General features: G+C 45.2%; 1 protein-coding gene across 3 annotated transcripts in view; it reads right to left on the minus strand.

Annotated features, from left to right (window-relative positions):
• LOC125895568 (polypyrimidine tract-binding protein 1-like) overlaps positions 1-17,287 on the minus strand; it is a 34,703-nt gene that overhangs the window by 11,671 nt on the left and 5,745 nt on the right. The window contains exons 2-9 of one of the 3 annotated variants that reach the window (XM_049587507.1): positions 14,386-14,419; positions 5,198-5,258; positions 1,753-1,925; positions 1,529-1,675; positions 1,084-1,212; positions 808-918; positions 525-702; positions 359-436 (exon numbers count right to left, since the gene is read on the minus strand). In XM_049587507.1, coding sequence (XP_049443464.1) covers positions 359-436; positions 525-702; positions 808-918; positions 1,084-1,212; positions 1,529-1,675; positions 1,753-1,925; positions 5,198-5,258; positions 14,386-14,419 — 911 coding nt within the window. The remainder of the gene's footprint in view (positions 1-358; positions 437-524; positions 703-807; positions 919-1,083; positions 1,213-1,528; positions 1,676-1,752; positions 1,926-5,197; positions 5,259-14,385; positions 14,420-17,287) is intronic. The other 2 variants (XM_049587508.1, XM_049587510.1) reach the window with 2 other exon arrangements.

The raw sequence follows: 17,287 nt of genomic DNA on the forward strand, positions 1-17,287 counted from the left end.
CTGACTTGTACCCTGACGTTAGAGTCTGACTGTGTGAACAGCTAACACTGACACAGCTGACTGGTCTCAGATAATCTCAGTACTTAATTGATTATGGATTATTTCTATTCTACATCTCAGTGACATGTGACACATGACAAGCTCTTCCTCCTTCACTCATTAAATTTTGTCTACAAATATTTTGTTCAAAGATCATCAGTCTGGTTCTGCTCATAATTTACAGCTAACAATGATCAAGATTAAATGTGTGAAGCTATCTATCTGACCGTAACCTGGTGAATGAACCTCATGTTGTGTTGGAGCTGCACATGTGACACACCTGCAGCTGTGTGACTGGACGTGGACAGGTGAGACTCACCTGCAGGTTGGAGGGTGAAGGCTGGTGGGAATGTGTGAGTGGCTCCGGTGTACGGACCTGCTGAGATGATACCTGGAGCTGCAAAGAACAGACAACACCTGAGTTACACTTTGAGCTTCACATGAGGTCACATGATCACAACTGTTGGGGGGAAGGGCTGGCGTACTGAAGGCTGTGGCCATGGCCGGGTGCTCCATGGCGGGCTGGCTGTCTCCGGTGGGCAGGTCGGGTCTGGTGAAGTCACGGCTCTTCTCATTGTTGTATTTGACGTTGAGGCTGGTGAGTTTGGAAAAGCTGATCCTCAGAGTGCAGCAGCCGTTATAGATGTTCTGTCCGTCCAGAGCCTGAAGGACAGACAGGCAGAGGGACAGACAGGCAGAGGGACAGACAGGTCAACAGAGCTCTACAGTATTCAGTATCCGTGGCAACCAGCAGGGCGTGGGGCTCACCAGTTTAGCTGCCTGGGCGGATGCTCCGTCAGGATACTGCAGCAGAGCCTGGAACTGACTGTTCTTGGTGAAGACGATGATCCTCAACACTGTGCCGAACTTTGAGAAGATCTGAGGAGCAGACAGGAAGTGGATCAGACTATGACAGGAAACGCACGTCTGAGAAATCTGAGTCGTGAGGCGTTCACAGCCAGCTGTCTGAAACAGCAGCAGGTTCAGAGTTCATGATGTCTGTGGATCTATGTGTCTAAATGATGATGTTGTTGTTTTGTTTACCTGGCAGAGGGCGTCCAGGGTGACGGGGTACACCAGGTTCTCCACCACCACCCTCAGCACGGTGCTCGGAGCTGCCACAGCCCCGTCAACATGAGACGTAGTGAGGGCCCGAAGAGCCGCCTGGGCTCTCTGACAGAGGAGACATGGAGGATCAGAATATGCTAACAGATGCTAACAGTTAGCAGCAGAACGGCCCTATATAGATGCTAACAGCTAACACCAGATAGGCCCTATACAGATGCTAACAGCTGATAGGCCCTGTACAGATGCTAACAGATGCTAACAGCTGATAGGCCCTGTACAGATGCTAACAGATGCTAACAGCTGATAGGCCCTGTACAGATGCTAACAGCTGATAGGCCCTGTACAGATGCTAACAGCTGATAGGTGCTGTACAGATGCTAACAGATGCTAACAGCTAGCTACAGCACTGAGCGAGCGGTACCTCCTGATTTGGGGAGTTGTCGGTCTTGAGCTCTTTGTGGTTGGAGAACTGGACGTAGACGGGATGGTGTCTGATGATGGGCATCACTGTGGAGTAATAACCCACCATGTTCTGAGCTGCGTCCTCCGTGTTCATCTCTAAGAAGGCCTGATGGGGGACGGGGACACGTCAGTACTACAGTAACAGTACAGATACCACAGAGTAAGAATACTGTGTTCCTGCACCTGGTTTTTGGCTTTGAGCATCAGCAGGTTGGTGACCTCTCCGAAGGGCAGACCGAGGCTGATCACCTCGGCCTCAGTGATGTCGTTGGGAAGCTTGCGGATGTGGATGACCCTGGAAGGCACGCCAGGACCTCTTATGTCACCTTTGAACTTCTTAGTGTCGTTGCCATTGGCTACAGAGGACAGGAAACAATCAGGACAAGTTTATCACACAGAAACCTGAAGCAGCGATGAACTGATCTGTGAGTCGTCTGGTCCTGGTGTTCAGGAGGTTTAAAAAAAAAATGGATGGGATATGAATTGTTGTATGTCTCAACTCCTAAAACTCTGTGTAAAATGTTAAGAAATAAATACATAATAGCAGAATCAATGCCATAAAACTTTTTTAATTATTATTATCCAGTGTTGACACAGATCAAGACACAGGTTAAAGCGCAGCCACACAATGTGGTTAAAAAGTCATTTTAAAGGCTACAGCAGAATGCTTTTTAAACTCTGCTCCGTTTCTGTTTCGTTTGCCTGTAAGCGTGCGTATGCGTAATGACGTGAGGCATTACGTGGTATCAAATTGGTCATAGGCTGTACTCACCGACACCCAGTACCGCATTTTAGGCAGTATGGGAGGCATTTCTGATACTGGTATTGGTATCAGTACAACTCTAATCACAACACTGAGTGAGGAACATCAGCTTGACAGTTTCACCTGTGTGAGGTGAGCTGATGAAACGTCTGTGGAGATCTGTTTGTCTCAGTGTTATCTTAGTTTAGTTTAGTTTCTTTAGTATCTGTGTGAACAGATAACGATCTGTCTGTAAATATTCAGCCACCTTACACAAATACAAAGGACTATTCTGTAAATATAAAACAGATCTGCAAATACACAGAAAACCTGTGAATACATTTTAATAATTCACAAAAAAATAGAATCGCGTCTGAATATCTTTCCAACAGATATCTGTGAATCTACATTTGTATTTTTACTGATGAAACGTGAGCAGAATGAATTTTGTCAGAAGGAACTTTACGTTTAGTTAAGTATTCATCAATATGTTATCAGCGCCGATCTTTTCGTGTGTACTAACAAAATCTATACCTGCGTCTGCTCGTAGCGCTCATGTCAATAAGATACTGCACATAAATGACGCATATCATTGTTAGAAATTGTGCTCTGTTGCGTTCGCAACACACAGACACTTTTGACACATCCAAGTTAAACATGACAAAAGATTAGAATAACAAACGCAGATAAGTAAGTTGGTATTTAGCAGATTTAAGTTTCAGATTTCTTAAAAAACATGAATGAGTTATTTAAATCGACTTAATACAAAACTGGAAAACGCTGTTCTCTGAATGAATAAAATAAACCAACACTCTGCTCCTCTGCGCTCTGTACACATCACAGCCCCAAACTGCACCTCATCTCACTATATGACAAAAACTCTGTGTGTGTGTGTGTGTGTGTGTGTTCCACGTGTTTCTCCTCACTGACTTGGTCAATCCATGTGAAATTTGGCACAGTGGTAGAGGGTCATGGGAGGATGCCAATGAAGCAATATTACATCAATTGGCCAAAGGGGGGCGCTATAGCAACCCATTGAAATGTCAAACTTTGAATGGGCATATCTCATGCCCCGTATGTGGTAGAGACATGAAACTTTGCACAGAGATGCCTCTCCTCATGAGGAACACATTTGCCTCAAGAACCCATAACTTCCGCTTATATAGATTTTCCACCATTTTGAATTGTTTGAAAAACACTTCAAATGGATCTCTTCCTAGGAAGTTTGAGCGATCTGCATGAAACTGGGTGAACATAATCTAGGGACCAATATCTAAAGTTCCCTCTTGGCAAAAGTTGGAAAACTTCCTAAAACTGAGCTTCTATAAGGCAATGAATATTGCGGAGGGCGTGGCTCATCACATAAAGGTGTAGAACATCTCAAGGGTTTCACCCATCACCACGCAACTTTGTAGGCATATGACCACACATAATCTGAGGGGACCCCTCCATTATTGACCCCATCAAACAAAATGGGGGCGCTCGAGAGCTCATTTCTTATCTAGGCCTAACCGCCATATGGATTTTTACTAAACTTGGTAGATATGTAGAACAGGACGCCTCAAGGTGACTGGAGAAATTTAACTCTAATTGGCAACTGGGTGGCGCTATAACAACAGAAAAATGCTTCCAAATGGCTAAAATGCGACCGATCGCTGTGGCTCCCCCTGTGGACCAATGTTGGTGTTGTTTCTAATGTTTGGTATGACTAAGTCATGGTATGGTATGCTGTACATAATCACGGAAACTGTCAGTGTGTCATTCTGTCAGTCAGTCATTCTGTCTGTCCCACGTTTTTCTACTCACTGACGTGGTCAATCTATGTGAAACTGCACATAGGCATTGAGGACTGGCATAGGTAGAAGGTGACACAGCTACCAATGGCTATGGACTAGTTATTGTTTAATCTAATTATGAGAGTTGCGACGTGGGAGACGTAAACATTATTTCAAATTAAGTTTTGGTTTAATAAGACCTGTGGACGTGGGAGAACAATTCTGTGTCTGTCTCGGCTCACAGCGGGCAGCTGGTGAACCTGAACCTGTCAGAGAGTCGGAGGGAGACGTGTGATTATGTCACATGTTGCTAAACTTAACGCTGGGTCACTGCTGACATCAGACTGCCTGTGTTAAGATGTCTTAACAGTGGTTTCATTTCACAGCAGAGACAAAGAGAACTGAGGCTCAGGACAAACACCAGGGTTACATGTCTGTTCATCGCGGCAGATGTGGGAGACGTGATGCTGCTCTGCAGGGCGCTTGATGTACATGTGGCTGCCATAAGGGAAGCTGAAGAGGGAGGGGCAGAGCTCGACTCAGACGCAGCTGTCGGGCAAACAACACACTTTAAAATGAGAAACGATGCCATGGGCCAAATATAAGAACTGAAATATTAAATTATTAAAAACAAATAGTCACAGCGCTCCATGTGTTCGCAGGTCGACAGGATGCACCTGTCCACAGTAATGATCACCTCCATATATGGTGGTCACTGGATAGTTATGGGCGGGGCTGTATGATAAATACTGACCAGTGGGAGCGCTGTCAGTTTATGATTGATTGACAATCATGAACAAACACACGTGATTACGATCAAATCTGAGTTTTCCTGCAGCGTTCATGAATCCAGTGCAGGTTTATAGTACCAAGATTTTTTTATGTGCAGATCTAAGCACACATTTACTGACACCTCATTACTGAGTCTTTTATGTTGTGGAACCTGCTGGTGTGTTTACAGATCTGTTTTATGTTAGTGGAGAGTGTTTCATATTCACACATTACACATTTACACACAGATGTTCAACCTGCAAATACTGAGACAGATGTGTCTCCACAGATGGCACATGTGATACTGCAGATTATTAAGAACCAGAGGAATATATCTGACCTGTGGTGCTCATGATATACGGGCCGTTGGAGACGCTGGAGAAAAGCTCGTCAGATCCTCTCTGAAAGACAACATCAGTTTTACCTCCGCTGTCACTGAACATCTTTACATGATCAATAATCAGACATGTTATCAAACCAGCAGTCAGGAAACGAAAAACAAACTGACATGACACTTTGCTCTGAAGTGTGGGCGCTAATTAACCAGACGAATAATTAATGTCTTCACTGTTTGATCTGTAACATGTCAGAAAACAGAAAATAAAAACATCTTTAATCAGGTCTGACATGTGCCGAGTCACTGAAGCCCTGAAAGGGGAGTTTTACGTTGTGCAGAGTTCACACACATTTTCATGGACTGAGGTTCAAAACTTTTCCATGACTTTTCAAGGACGTATCAGTTTTTCTTTTCCTCACTCACCTGGTGTTTTTTTAAACATATCAAACTTTATTCAGACAGAACATCAGACATGAAGGTGGAGACAGAACATGGAGAGAAACTGAGGAAACATACGTGATGATAAACAAAACGTGGTGCACATGTTTGAGCGTCATTACTTCATCAGCTCCAGGAAACAAATTCACCGTTATGTTACATCATGTAGATGCTGATTACTGCAACCATTTCATTACACACAACAAAATTCCAGGACTTTTCCAGGTATTCCATGACTGGTGGAACCCTGTTTGTGCACACAAGATAATGATCCTGTGTGAACAGGACTTTCAGGTCTTTGTAGATGTGTCCTCCCAGAAACAAAGATTTATCATCACCTGAAGACAAACAGCTCTGCCTCAAACAAAACTTTTTACATTATTTTAGATTATTTTCTGTCCTCATCTCAGCCTGATCACCACCTTTTCAACCTGCTGCCCTCTGGAGGACGCTGCAGCTCCCTGAAAGACTCCAGACTTCTGAACAGCTTTGACCTGAGCGCCATCAGAGAGTCAAACTGTAAATAACCACGCTGTAGACATGTGCAGGGACAATATCCTGCGTGCGGTACATCTTGAACGTGACTTGTGTCTTTGCAGTCACCTGACTCGACCGTACAGGTGTGCAGTGACGATAAAGACACTGAACTGAACTGAGTGTTTGTGGTGCTGCCACCAGAGGTCAGTACAGATCCACAGACACATTATGGTGGAACTATCCTTTACATCCAAGGACACGTCCAACAACAGCACCCCCCACCACCACCACCCCTCAGGCTGCCTGCCTGCTGGGGGCTGAAGGGACGGGTGGTGTTGGGGGTGAATTCCTGAGCCGTGGAGCTCAATGAAAACCAGATGTAGACAAACAGGCTGAGCTTCATTCAGCAGAGTTCTTCTGCTGTTTCTCACTGCAGCAGCAGCAGCAGCATCATTAGAAACACCGATGAGCAGGAACAGCAACAATCCCTGTCATACACACAGTATACTCCATACTACTGCAGCCCAGTACTCTGAATACTCTGTACTCTGCTATGAAAACTGATGGTTATCATACTGTGTACATTTGATTTTCTACAGTATTAAAAGAAATGCGACTGGATGAATAATCTCACCTACGTGTAGATCTCCTTTCCTCCTTGACTGTCTGTCACATACGTCCATATATAAAAGGGTTACGACGACCATTTAAAGGGTCGTAGTATGTGAAACCATGAAACTGTGATATTTTGTAAGACAGTGATCATGAAAATCTCATACCGCTGCAGTCCTACATGCAGAGTCCAAAATTTACTTCCTGACTCACCGGCCAAATGGACTCATTCTAAAGTAATAAAAAGACAATATTACTTTCAGCTGATTATACACTAAAGAAAACACAACGATTAGATTATATTCACTTTAAATACAACATACTGGAGATTTAATGTTTTTTTGTACAAAAACAAACGTAATAAAGTGAAGTACACATCCCTTTTTAATAAGATATACCAGCACATCGTCAACACTGTCATCCAGGTCCCTGAAGTTGGGCTCAGACTACACGAGTTTGAAAGTCATCATAAGAAGAAACTTCACAGTTGTTGTTCTTCCTGATCTTAAGCACGCTCACAAGATCTGAAGATAACGGTGCATCACACACTGCAGGCCATTATAAAGATGACTGCGTCAGAGGGAGCATGAACGCAACACCTTATGTAATGTCAAAGGAAGCAGACTGACATGCAGCGACAGCTCGCTGCGTTTGAACGTTGATTTGCAGTCGGTAAAAACAAAAACAGAAGCTAAATGCTGGCTGCCATTTTGTTTCTTGTGTTTGTTAATTGGTCCAGAGTGGTGCAGCGCATTCTGGTAGTTATGGGTTTTCTGTCTCTGTTGCCTCTGCTGCCTCTGTCGTCTCTGTTGTCTGTCATCTCTGTTGCCTCTGTCGTCTCCGTTGTCTATGTCATCTCTGTTGCCTCTGCCACCTCTGCTGTCTTTGTCATCTCCATTGTCTATGTTGCCTCTGCTGCCTCTGCTGTCTTTGTCATCTCCATTGTCTATGTTGCCTCTGCCGCCTCTGCTGTCTCTGTCATCTCCGTTGTCTATGTCATCTCTGTTGCCTCTGCCACCTCTGCTGTCTTTGTCGTCTCCGTTGTCTATGTCATCTCTGTTGCCTCTGTTGTCTCTGTCGTCTCCGTTGTCTATGTCATCTCTGTTGCCTCTGCCACCTCTGCTGTCTTTGTCGTCTCCGTTGTCTATGTCATCTCTGTTGCCTCTGTTGTCTCTGTCGTCTCTGTTCATGTAGGACCTCTTTTAAAATATATTGTCTCTTTACTTCAGAGACAGTTTTTAAACAGACCGAAATACTTCTTACATGGAGAACGAATATCAATCAAAAACTATTCTACTAATCAATGGATCTTTTTTCCTTGTCCATATTTGTAGTAAAATACATGTTGACATTTGAGGATGGATAATTGACATTTAGGAGAATGAAATGTGTATTTATGACCTTCTGGACAGACCAATGAACAGAGAAGCTTGTGAACAGACTCAACAGCTGTAACGTATGTATGTGATGTTTTCTGTGTTGCCTCAGTTTGTGTGAGAGGAACCTGAGCAGCAGCTCAGATCTTCTTTCTGCTCCTCACATGAATAATACAGCAGAAACCGGAGTCCTGCTCTCTGTGTGGATCTGATCTGCTGCCTGACAGCTGCTGACCGACACACCAACACACCGACCAGCTGACTGCCTGCCTCAGGCTGAGGAGGAGGACAAAAGACCCACAGACAGATGGACAGACTGACAGGACTGAAGAGTTCAGTTAATATATGTCTGAGGATCTGCTGTGTCGGTCAGTCTACACACTGCAGCAACATCAGCTCAGTTCTTTCTTTTGCTGCACAATATGAGGAAAATATTTCAGTCAGTTTTGTTTATAAAGCTCAATATCACAGATCACAGTCAGCCTCAGAGGACTTTACAGACACAATGTCCCTCTGCCCTCTGACCCTCACAGCTGATGAGGGAAAACTCCCCAAAAACAGGGAAAAATGGAGGAAAATATGACATAACATTGAATACTGCAGTTACTTATAATAAATAAAGAGGTATTAAAGTGTTCTCGGTCTCTGAGTCTGACCTACACAGCACCTGGACTTACTGAAGATATTTGTATTAACTTTGGTGTTCAGGAGCTGCAACGTTTATCCACAGACAAGTTGAAATCTGCAATCTAAAGCAGGATTTATACTTCTGCATTGGATCAACGCTGTAACCCACGCTGTAGCCTGACGTGCACCTCCCCAGAGATGTAACTCCACCTCACAGTGACGCAGACCTCCTGTCTGTCTCTGTGAGCTGAAACCATTTCCCTCAGTGGAAACAAAGCTTTGATTTACTTTAATTTCACAGATAAGAAACAATAAATTGTGAAGACAATAAAGCCTCCACACACTGTGTGTGATTTATCCTGGCTGAAATATGGGCAGAGGAAATCTCTGCTAGCTGCTAGGCTAATTTATACAATGTAAAATGCCATAGGCTTGTGCTAATAACGTTAGCATGTTGTATGTGTGGGGAAAATGTGTCCAGATAAAGAAGTGTTTGTCTGTGAATGCTGCGAGTTATAGTGAAGCTGATTTGTGTTTGACACTGTCTCTGTTAAGCCATGTTTCTTGTGTGTTTAATGTGTGTTTAACGTGTGTTTAACATGTGTTTAATGTGCTTTTAATGTGCATTTAATGTGTGTTTGATGTGTACTTACTGTGTTTAATGTGAGTTTACTGTGCGTTTACTGTGCGTTTCATGTGTTTACTGTGTGTTTACTGTGCGTCTGTGCATTTAATGTGTTTACTGTGTGTTTAATGTGTGTTTACTGTGCATTTGTGTGTTTGATGTGTGTTTACTATGTGTTTACTGTGCATTTAATGTGTGTTTACTGTGCATTTGTGTGTTTGATGTGTGTTTACTGTGTGTTTAATGTGTGTTTTGAATCAACTAAACTTTACAGCACTTCACAGAAATCTCCACCAACTAGTGTTTTGGAGGTGTAACTGCAGAGTGACACAGACACACCATCACACAAGTATAAAAAATCATATTTGCAAAGAGCTGACACGCAAGTTTAAATCCACCTTAACACTGGACAGCTTTACTTTTATTGTAACTCCAACAGCTGTTCACCTGTCTGCTCCGAGCTCATCTGCCGTCACTGTCTCTCTGTCACTACACAGTTATTCTCTGAAGGAGCTGAACTCTTACACCAGTCATCAAGGCCAGTCGACATGCAGTGAGACATGAAGGCCACGTTTCACAGCTTCAAGGCCAGAAGAGGAAAAACAGGATTTTGATTTCACTCCAACAGACGAACCCATTTCTGATAAACAGCAGAAAGCGGATCAGACAAATGCTACACTGCTGAAATAAAAACACTTATTCACAGTCATAGGCTGACAGGAAGTCAGTCAAACTTCAGGGAGATCAATAAAGTGATTGTGAAATAGTTTCAGCTGCTTTGGGTCAAATCAAAGAGACAAACAGGAAATGGTTTTACATGTGGTGTCCACAGACAGCTGCTCTCTCCTTATCCTTCCTCACTGATTCTTCTCTAGTTTGGTCTTCTGCTAGAGTCCTTGGCACTACTGGTAGCATGAGGCGGCACCTGCAGCCCAATCAGGTTGATACCGGACACCAGGAGAGCTGGACAGGGCCGTAGAAGGGCATCAACCCAGCAGCAGGACCGCTATCTGCTCCTTTGTGTGAGGAGGAACAGGAGGAGCACTGCCAGAGCCCTACAACATGACCTCCAGCAGGCTACTGGTGTGCATGTTTCTGACCACACTGTCAGAAACAGACTCCATGAGGGTGGCATGAGGGCCCCACATCCTCTAGTGGGACCTGTGCTCACAGCCCAGCACCGTGCAGCTCCATCATTCACCAGCCGGTTTGGTGGTGGGTCAGTGATGGTCTGGGGAGGCAGATCCCTGGAGGGTCACACAGATCTCCATGTCAGAGCCAACAGTACCCTGACTGCTGTTAGGTACCAGGATGAAATCCTCAGAACAACTGTCGGACCTTACGCTGGTGCAGAGGGCCCTGGGTTCCTCCTGGTGCAGAGGGCCCTGGGTTCCTCCTGGTGCAGTGGGCCCTGGGTTCCTCCTGGTGCAGAGGGCCCTGGGTTCCTCCTGGTGTAGGGGGCCCTGGGTTCCTCCTGGTGCAGAGGGCCCTGGGTTCCTCCTGGTGCAGTGGGCCCTGGGTTCCTCCTGGTGCAGGGGGCCCTGGGTTCCTCCTGGTGCAGAGGGCCCTGGGTTCCTCCTGGTGCAGAGGGCCCTGGGTTCCTCCTGGTGCAGGGGGCCCTGGGTTCCTCCTGGTGCAGAGGGCCCTGGGTTCCTCCTGGTGCAGGGGGCCCTGGGTTCCTCCTGGTGCAGAGGGCCCTGGGTTCCTCCTGGTGCACGACCCGGCCTCATGAGGAGGAGGACCCCCAGGACTCAGATGTTGAACTCATCAGTTCCTGTTTTAACAGGAAACACATCAGACTGAGGAAGTACTGAAACCACTTCACTCAGACCTGAACCAGAACCAGCAGCTCCAGCTGACCTTAGACCAGCAGGTTGTCTCTGGTATTTTATCTGAACTGTCCCTTTAACAGGATCCGGCCTGAGTGTTGAGGTGGTTTCAGATGACTCGCCTGAGGCCAGAGGAGGAAACAGAGCATCAAAGGTCCTCCTCCTCTTCCTCCTTCATCTCAGCCTCTCTCTGCCTTCATGTGGTTTTGGCTCAGATTCTGGTTTTTGTCCTATAACCAGCAGCTCACATTCCTCTGTTTGGTATGCGTCCGGCGGCGGTAGTCACCGCTCTGCTGCCGGACGCATACCAAACAGAGGAATGCGAGCAAAGGCTGCTGGGAGATCAGACACAGAAATATCACTTCGACACTGCAAAGTTTTATTTTCACTTTCTCAGATCCTTCTCTATCTGTCTGCAGAGAACACATGAACACATGAACACCTGAGCAGCACCTCTGAGCGCTCCATCAGCTGAATCCATCTGTAACAACAAGTTTAATGTTCATTCACTCAAAGTTTGTGCATGAATACTGGTGAACACCTGCACCACTCGTGTTTGTTAAAGCACACTGATCAGACAGACACTCACTGCGTTTATGCAAAATCTCCTTTCACAATAAAAGTCCCATCTGTCCTCCGGACATGAAAATATTTATTGTGAAACTCAGTGTCGAGTCACCAAATCTGCTCCTATGAAAGGTCTGTCTGTATATCTCAGGAACATAAAGACCACGCCCACCACAGGTGATCACAGTGATCAGTGACACTGAGCAGACCGAATGGTTCAGAGCTCACTCATTCTGTTATTTCCCGTTGAAGCCACAGTCTCACAGTCTCACCTCACACTGCAGGTTTTTATCTTGTTGACCAACAGGAGGGGGAGATTCTGCTCAGGTGTCTTCCTTCCAGAGACCAGCTGACCAACACACACTGCAGCCTCAAACAACTTAACACATCTCTGTGCTGAAGGAAGTGACTCGGAAGAAACCCTCAGCGTCTTCACCTGGAGGTGACGGAGCAGCAGAGAGGCTGCTCTGAGCTCTCCTCTGATGGAGACGTTAGTCACAGCATAGCAGAGCATGGAGAGGAGGAGACTGTAAGGTGCTTTCAGACTAATTAATTAGCTCATTAATTAATGCAGTTAACTTTGTAAAATAAAAGGCTGCGGAACATTTATCTCACTTGCCAGTTCTGTTTTATCTGGTATTTATCTGTAATAGGACACCAGTTAAAGATTTGATGGTTTAGCACATGGGATCACCCACCAGTCCACCCTGTGGTTGTATGACTCCGCCCACCAGTCCACCCTGTGGTTGTATGACTCCGCCCACCAGTCCACCCTGTGGTTGTATGACTCCGCCCACCAGTCCACCCTGTGGTTGTATGACTCCGCCCACCAGTCCACCCTGTGGCTGTATGACTCCGCCCACCAGTCCACCCTGTGGTTGTTTGACTCCTCCCACCAGTCCACCCTGTGGTTGTATGACTCCTCCCACCAGTCCACCCTGTGGTTGTTTGACTCCTCCCACCAGTCCACCCTGTGGTTGTATGACTCCGCCCACCAGTCCACCCTGTGGCTGTATGACTCCGCCCACCAGTCCACCCTGTGGCTGTATGACTCCTCCCACCAGTCCACCCTGTGGTTGTATGACATCTCCCACCAGTCCACCCTGTGGTTGTATGACATCTCCCACCAGTCCACCCTGTGGCTGTATGACTCCGCCCACCAGTCCACCCTGTGGTTGTATGACTCCACCCACCAGTCCACCCTGTGGTTGTATGACTCCACCCACCAGTCCACCCTGTGGTTGTATGACTCCACCCACCAGTCCACCCTGTGGTTGTATGACTCCGCCCACCAGTCCACCCTGTGGTTGTATGACTCCACCCACCAGTCCACCCTGTGGTTGTATGACTCCGCCCACCAGTCCAGTGTCTCTGACAGTCTCCATCCATGTCAGTGAGAACATGGATGCTTCACACACAGAAGATCTATACAATCAGCACAGTTTCAAGATTAGAGTCACCAATTCAGTATCTGACCAAATGTCTCCCCTTCTGTTCCTGAGATATGACGTTAAAACATGATGATGTCACAGTCAAGCTGACCTTTGACCTTTTGACCTTCATTATTTTATCCTGTTAGACATTTGTGTCAGAATTAGTGAATGAATTCTTCAGTCATGTCCGAGCTGTTGCCTAACAGCAGTAACAGCTGTTTGAGCGGCCAGAGGGAAACACACATGCACTAACATGCAAACACAGCTGGACGGTCTGAACACAACAAACCACAGACAAGCTCTGATGACATCACACACAAAGGAAGTGACCTCATATTCTGCTCAGGACCACATTAAGCTCAGCCTGCGGCCTCGTGCCTACGACCGAATCACACCTGTGCTGATACACAGAACTACCGCACGACCTCAGAGTCATGTTGTTCAATGACACACTTGGAGATCAGCTCATTACTAAAAGTGTGTGTCATATAAAAACTAAAGTGATGGTCAAAGTTGTCACAGTGGAATTTAAGGTGTGCTGATGGATTCACGTCATCAACTCATGCATTGAGTAACATTACAAGTTAACGTTCCACCTTAAAAGTTGCCGGCAGTCGGCCCAGTGAATGAAGTGATTTTTTCTCTTTCACTTTATAGTTGTAGTTTACTGATGTATGAACAGAGGTTACATAAAACCAGAGTGAGCGTCCTCTACTGACCAATCAGACTGCAGGGTTTCTAGCTCCACCTTTTAGTACCAGATCTGTGTGCTAGGTACCCCAACAGAGGGGGGACCAAACATGGGGACGCTAAGGAACGCTTCTGTTGGGACCATCCACAACTTTCACTGTGGAGACAGAAACAATGAGACCGAACTGAAGCGGGCTGCTCTGTGGAAACAGTGCTGTAGTGAACGGGCTGATCGGTGTGACCTCGGCGGTCTGGTCCTTTAAGACGATAACACGTGTGTTGTTGTTGAATAATCTGATTATGGTCAGACTTGTTGAGGAATGTGACTAAATCACTGCTGCACTTTATAATAACTCTGTAACACACTCCACAATAATTACAGAGAAAAGCTGTGATTGTTCCCAGATGCCTCGTCCTGTCAGACTCTAATGATGTTCAGAGACGTTCACAGCAGAAAACAAACCAACAGTGAGGAAGAGGAGGAGGAGGAGGAGGAGGAGGAAGCAGAGGTGCCTACCTTAGTACCAACTGTTATATCTTGGTGGACACTGCTGTGAAGAGAAGACAGCGTGTTAGAAGCAGCAGGGAGAAAACTCAAAACAACAAGCCCAAAAAAAGGTTAAAATGAGGTTAAAGCCTGAGGAGACGGAGTGAGGGGCAGAGAGAACCCAGCAGAGAGGACAGGTCAACAGCTGCAAATATCAGTTCATCAGCTTAATTTATGTCACTGCCTTTCTTCCTGGATCCCAACCTGGACTCTGGCATGATGCATTCACTGTCATCATGTTAAAAAAATAGCTGAGAGGGTGCTGAGCTGTGAGGGGATAAAATTCACTACTTAAAGCCTCACGTGTTTCCACGGAGATTAACTGAAATTCCTGACGATGTGACGGGTTATTTTTGGGATTGATTCCTCACAGTGTTGATGTTCAGGGTGTGAGCAGCTGTGTGAGGTGAGAATGAGCAGTTATACACACACACACACACACAGCTGATCACTATCTGTCAATGTTCCCAACAAATGACTCACTGTATGGAAATGTGAAAAACAGGAAATGAAACAGGTGTGGTGAATAAATAAATCAGATGTGTCTGAAACCTGACGCACAGGTCGGAGGTACTGATACTTTAACCCTAGTCCACCAGTGTCTGCGTTGGTATTTTGGCTTATTGTGATGTCATTTCCTGGACCAATCCTCAAATCTTCATATCCCTAAAATGTGTACAGCCTCAGCTAAATGGTTCTGTAAGTGTATAAATAAAAGTACTGAAACTGTGTAATTAAAAAGAAATATATCCAAAAATCAGATGTTTGCATCAGATTTTACAAAATAAAATAAAAAACAAAAAAACACAAAACATTTGGATCAAAATGATTTTTAAACACAGAAACATGAAGGAAATATTTCTTACCCCTCCAGAGACTGTTTACATTATTCAGTTTATGAGAGTTGTTCATTTTCTGGAGCAGAGTGAGGTGTTGTGGTAGATTCATCATTCATTACTCTGACAACACCACCGCACGGTTTCATGCAGTCTTACAATGGAACAAAAACTCAGCTCCAAATAAGAAGCGAATACTTAACGCCAAGAACTGTGTGCCCGTGAACAAATGATCAGTTCTGCTTGTCGGCTCCTGAACATGACATTAAATGAAATAGTGCAAACAAAGGCTTCATATATCTGCAAGGCCGCAGCTCGTCTGGAAACCTTCCAGGTCTGCCAGGAGTCAGGACCTGTTACATCACACATCAACACAACAGCGAGCTGGAGAGCCAGCGCGCATGATACTGGAATTTTCTGCCAATATCGGCTATGCAGGTAGTTAACAACCGATCTGACCCATAATCAATACTGATAAATATATCTGCTTATTTCCCACTGAATTTTAGTGATCGAGTCTCTTCTGTCGTGGAGTTAACATCATAATGAACTTAATGAACATAATGAGGCTTTAACCTCATTGTTTCAAATTAAAAGCCCCTTATAACCTCCATTTTCTAAATAGGCTTTGATTGTGAAACATTTGTAGGAACTTCCTGTGGAAGATACAGTAGCTTGAATGTTTGCGTACAGCGCTTCAAATGTAGCTCCTGCCATCTGCTGACGCTTTTAGGTGACTACAACAACATGTCGGCTGGCACATGAACACAGTGACTGAATAATAGTGAAAGTAATAAAAATAGGACAAGAATAACCCGATGACATCACACACACCGTGAAAGACGTCCGGGGATAATTGGTGAGTACCAGCGTGTAGCGTGTCATGTCTGTCGGCCAAGTCACGGCATGAAAAATCTCCGGAGCACTGTCTGTTCTGGTGCCTTCGGTGCCTTCCGCCATGTTTTCAGAGGCCAAACATTGCAGACTGCACATGCACGCCTGTGTCTGAGGGACTGCTGCTGCTTTTCCAGGCAGTGAGCAGTATCACTGTGAGTTTTTCAAAGTGCGGTAATCAAACACGGTTTTAATGATAATTAAAATTTGAAATGGTAATACTAACCATCGGGAATTATACCACGGTTTATCATTTCACCAGTAATCGTTGCATCCCTAATGCATACATACTCTTAATGTGACAGCCCAGCAGCAGATGGAGACATGAAACACTGTTCAGTGTCTAATATTCATTCATTGAGCAAAATATCAAAAAAGCACGTTGCCCGATTCTGATCATTCATTTTAAAGTCGATACTGATGGCGTGCTGCTATCATCATGCATCCCTAGCAAAGTGCAACACACGTGGGAAGTTCATTAGCTGCGAGTCAGGTTGCATGTCAAATCTGACAAGACCTTGTTCAGTCACAGTTATTGTTATTATGCTGAATCTTTATTTGAAGGGAGCTGAACACGGCCCTGAATCCAACTTATTTACTTTATGAGTGTTTAGTTAAGACTTACAAGAATAAATGTATTTTTGTTATAAAAACAGTTGACCTCTTTTAACCCCCAACATGGGAATCAAAACTTGTAATGTATTAGAAACAGAATCAATAAGCAGAATCAGCCTGACTCTATATTGCATCACATGTAACGTAGTGCAATGACATCCTAACAAGCGTACAACCCTTCGCTTTCTGCCGCTTAAAGAGTGAATGTTTTATCTGTTATGGTTTTTATTTTAGACTGATTTATATACACAGGATTGTGCAAATAATGACCTCCCGCTGCCATTACAGTGAGATGCCGGCGTAATTCTGACGAAATACTGTCAAGACATTCAGCAAAGGACCGCAGGCCGGAGTTGAACCCGGGCTGCTGCAGTGAGGGCAGAGCCTCTGTACATGCGTGCAGAACTTTCATTTTGGATCTCCACTGAAAAACTGCAGATTCTGTTTGGGCCTGGTTCTCACGTGTTTGCGATGTTAGCGAGGTAGCTAAACAGCTCGTCTGTCACTACAGGCATGTCGCAGACTGA

Source organism: Epinephelus fuscoguttatus, linkage group LG10 (assembly GCF_011397635.1).
Source record: "Epinephelus fuscoguttatus linkage group LG10, E.fuscoguttatus.final_Chr_v1".
In the NCBI taxonomy this organism is placed as follows: domain Eukaryota; kingdom Metazoa; phylum Chordata; class Actinopteri; order Perciformes; family Serranidae; genus Epinephelus; species Epinephelus fuscoguttatus.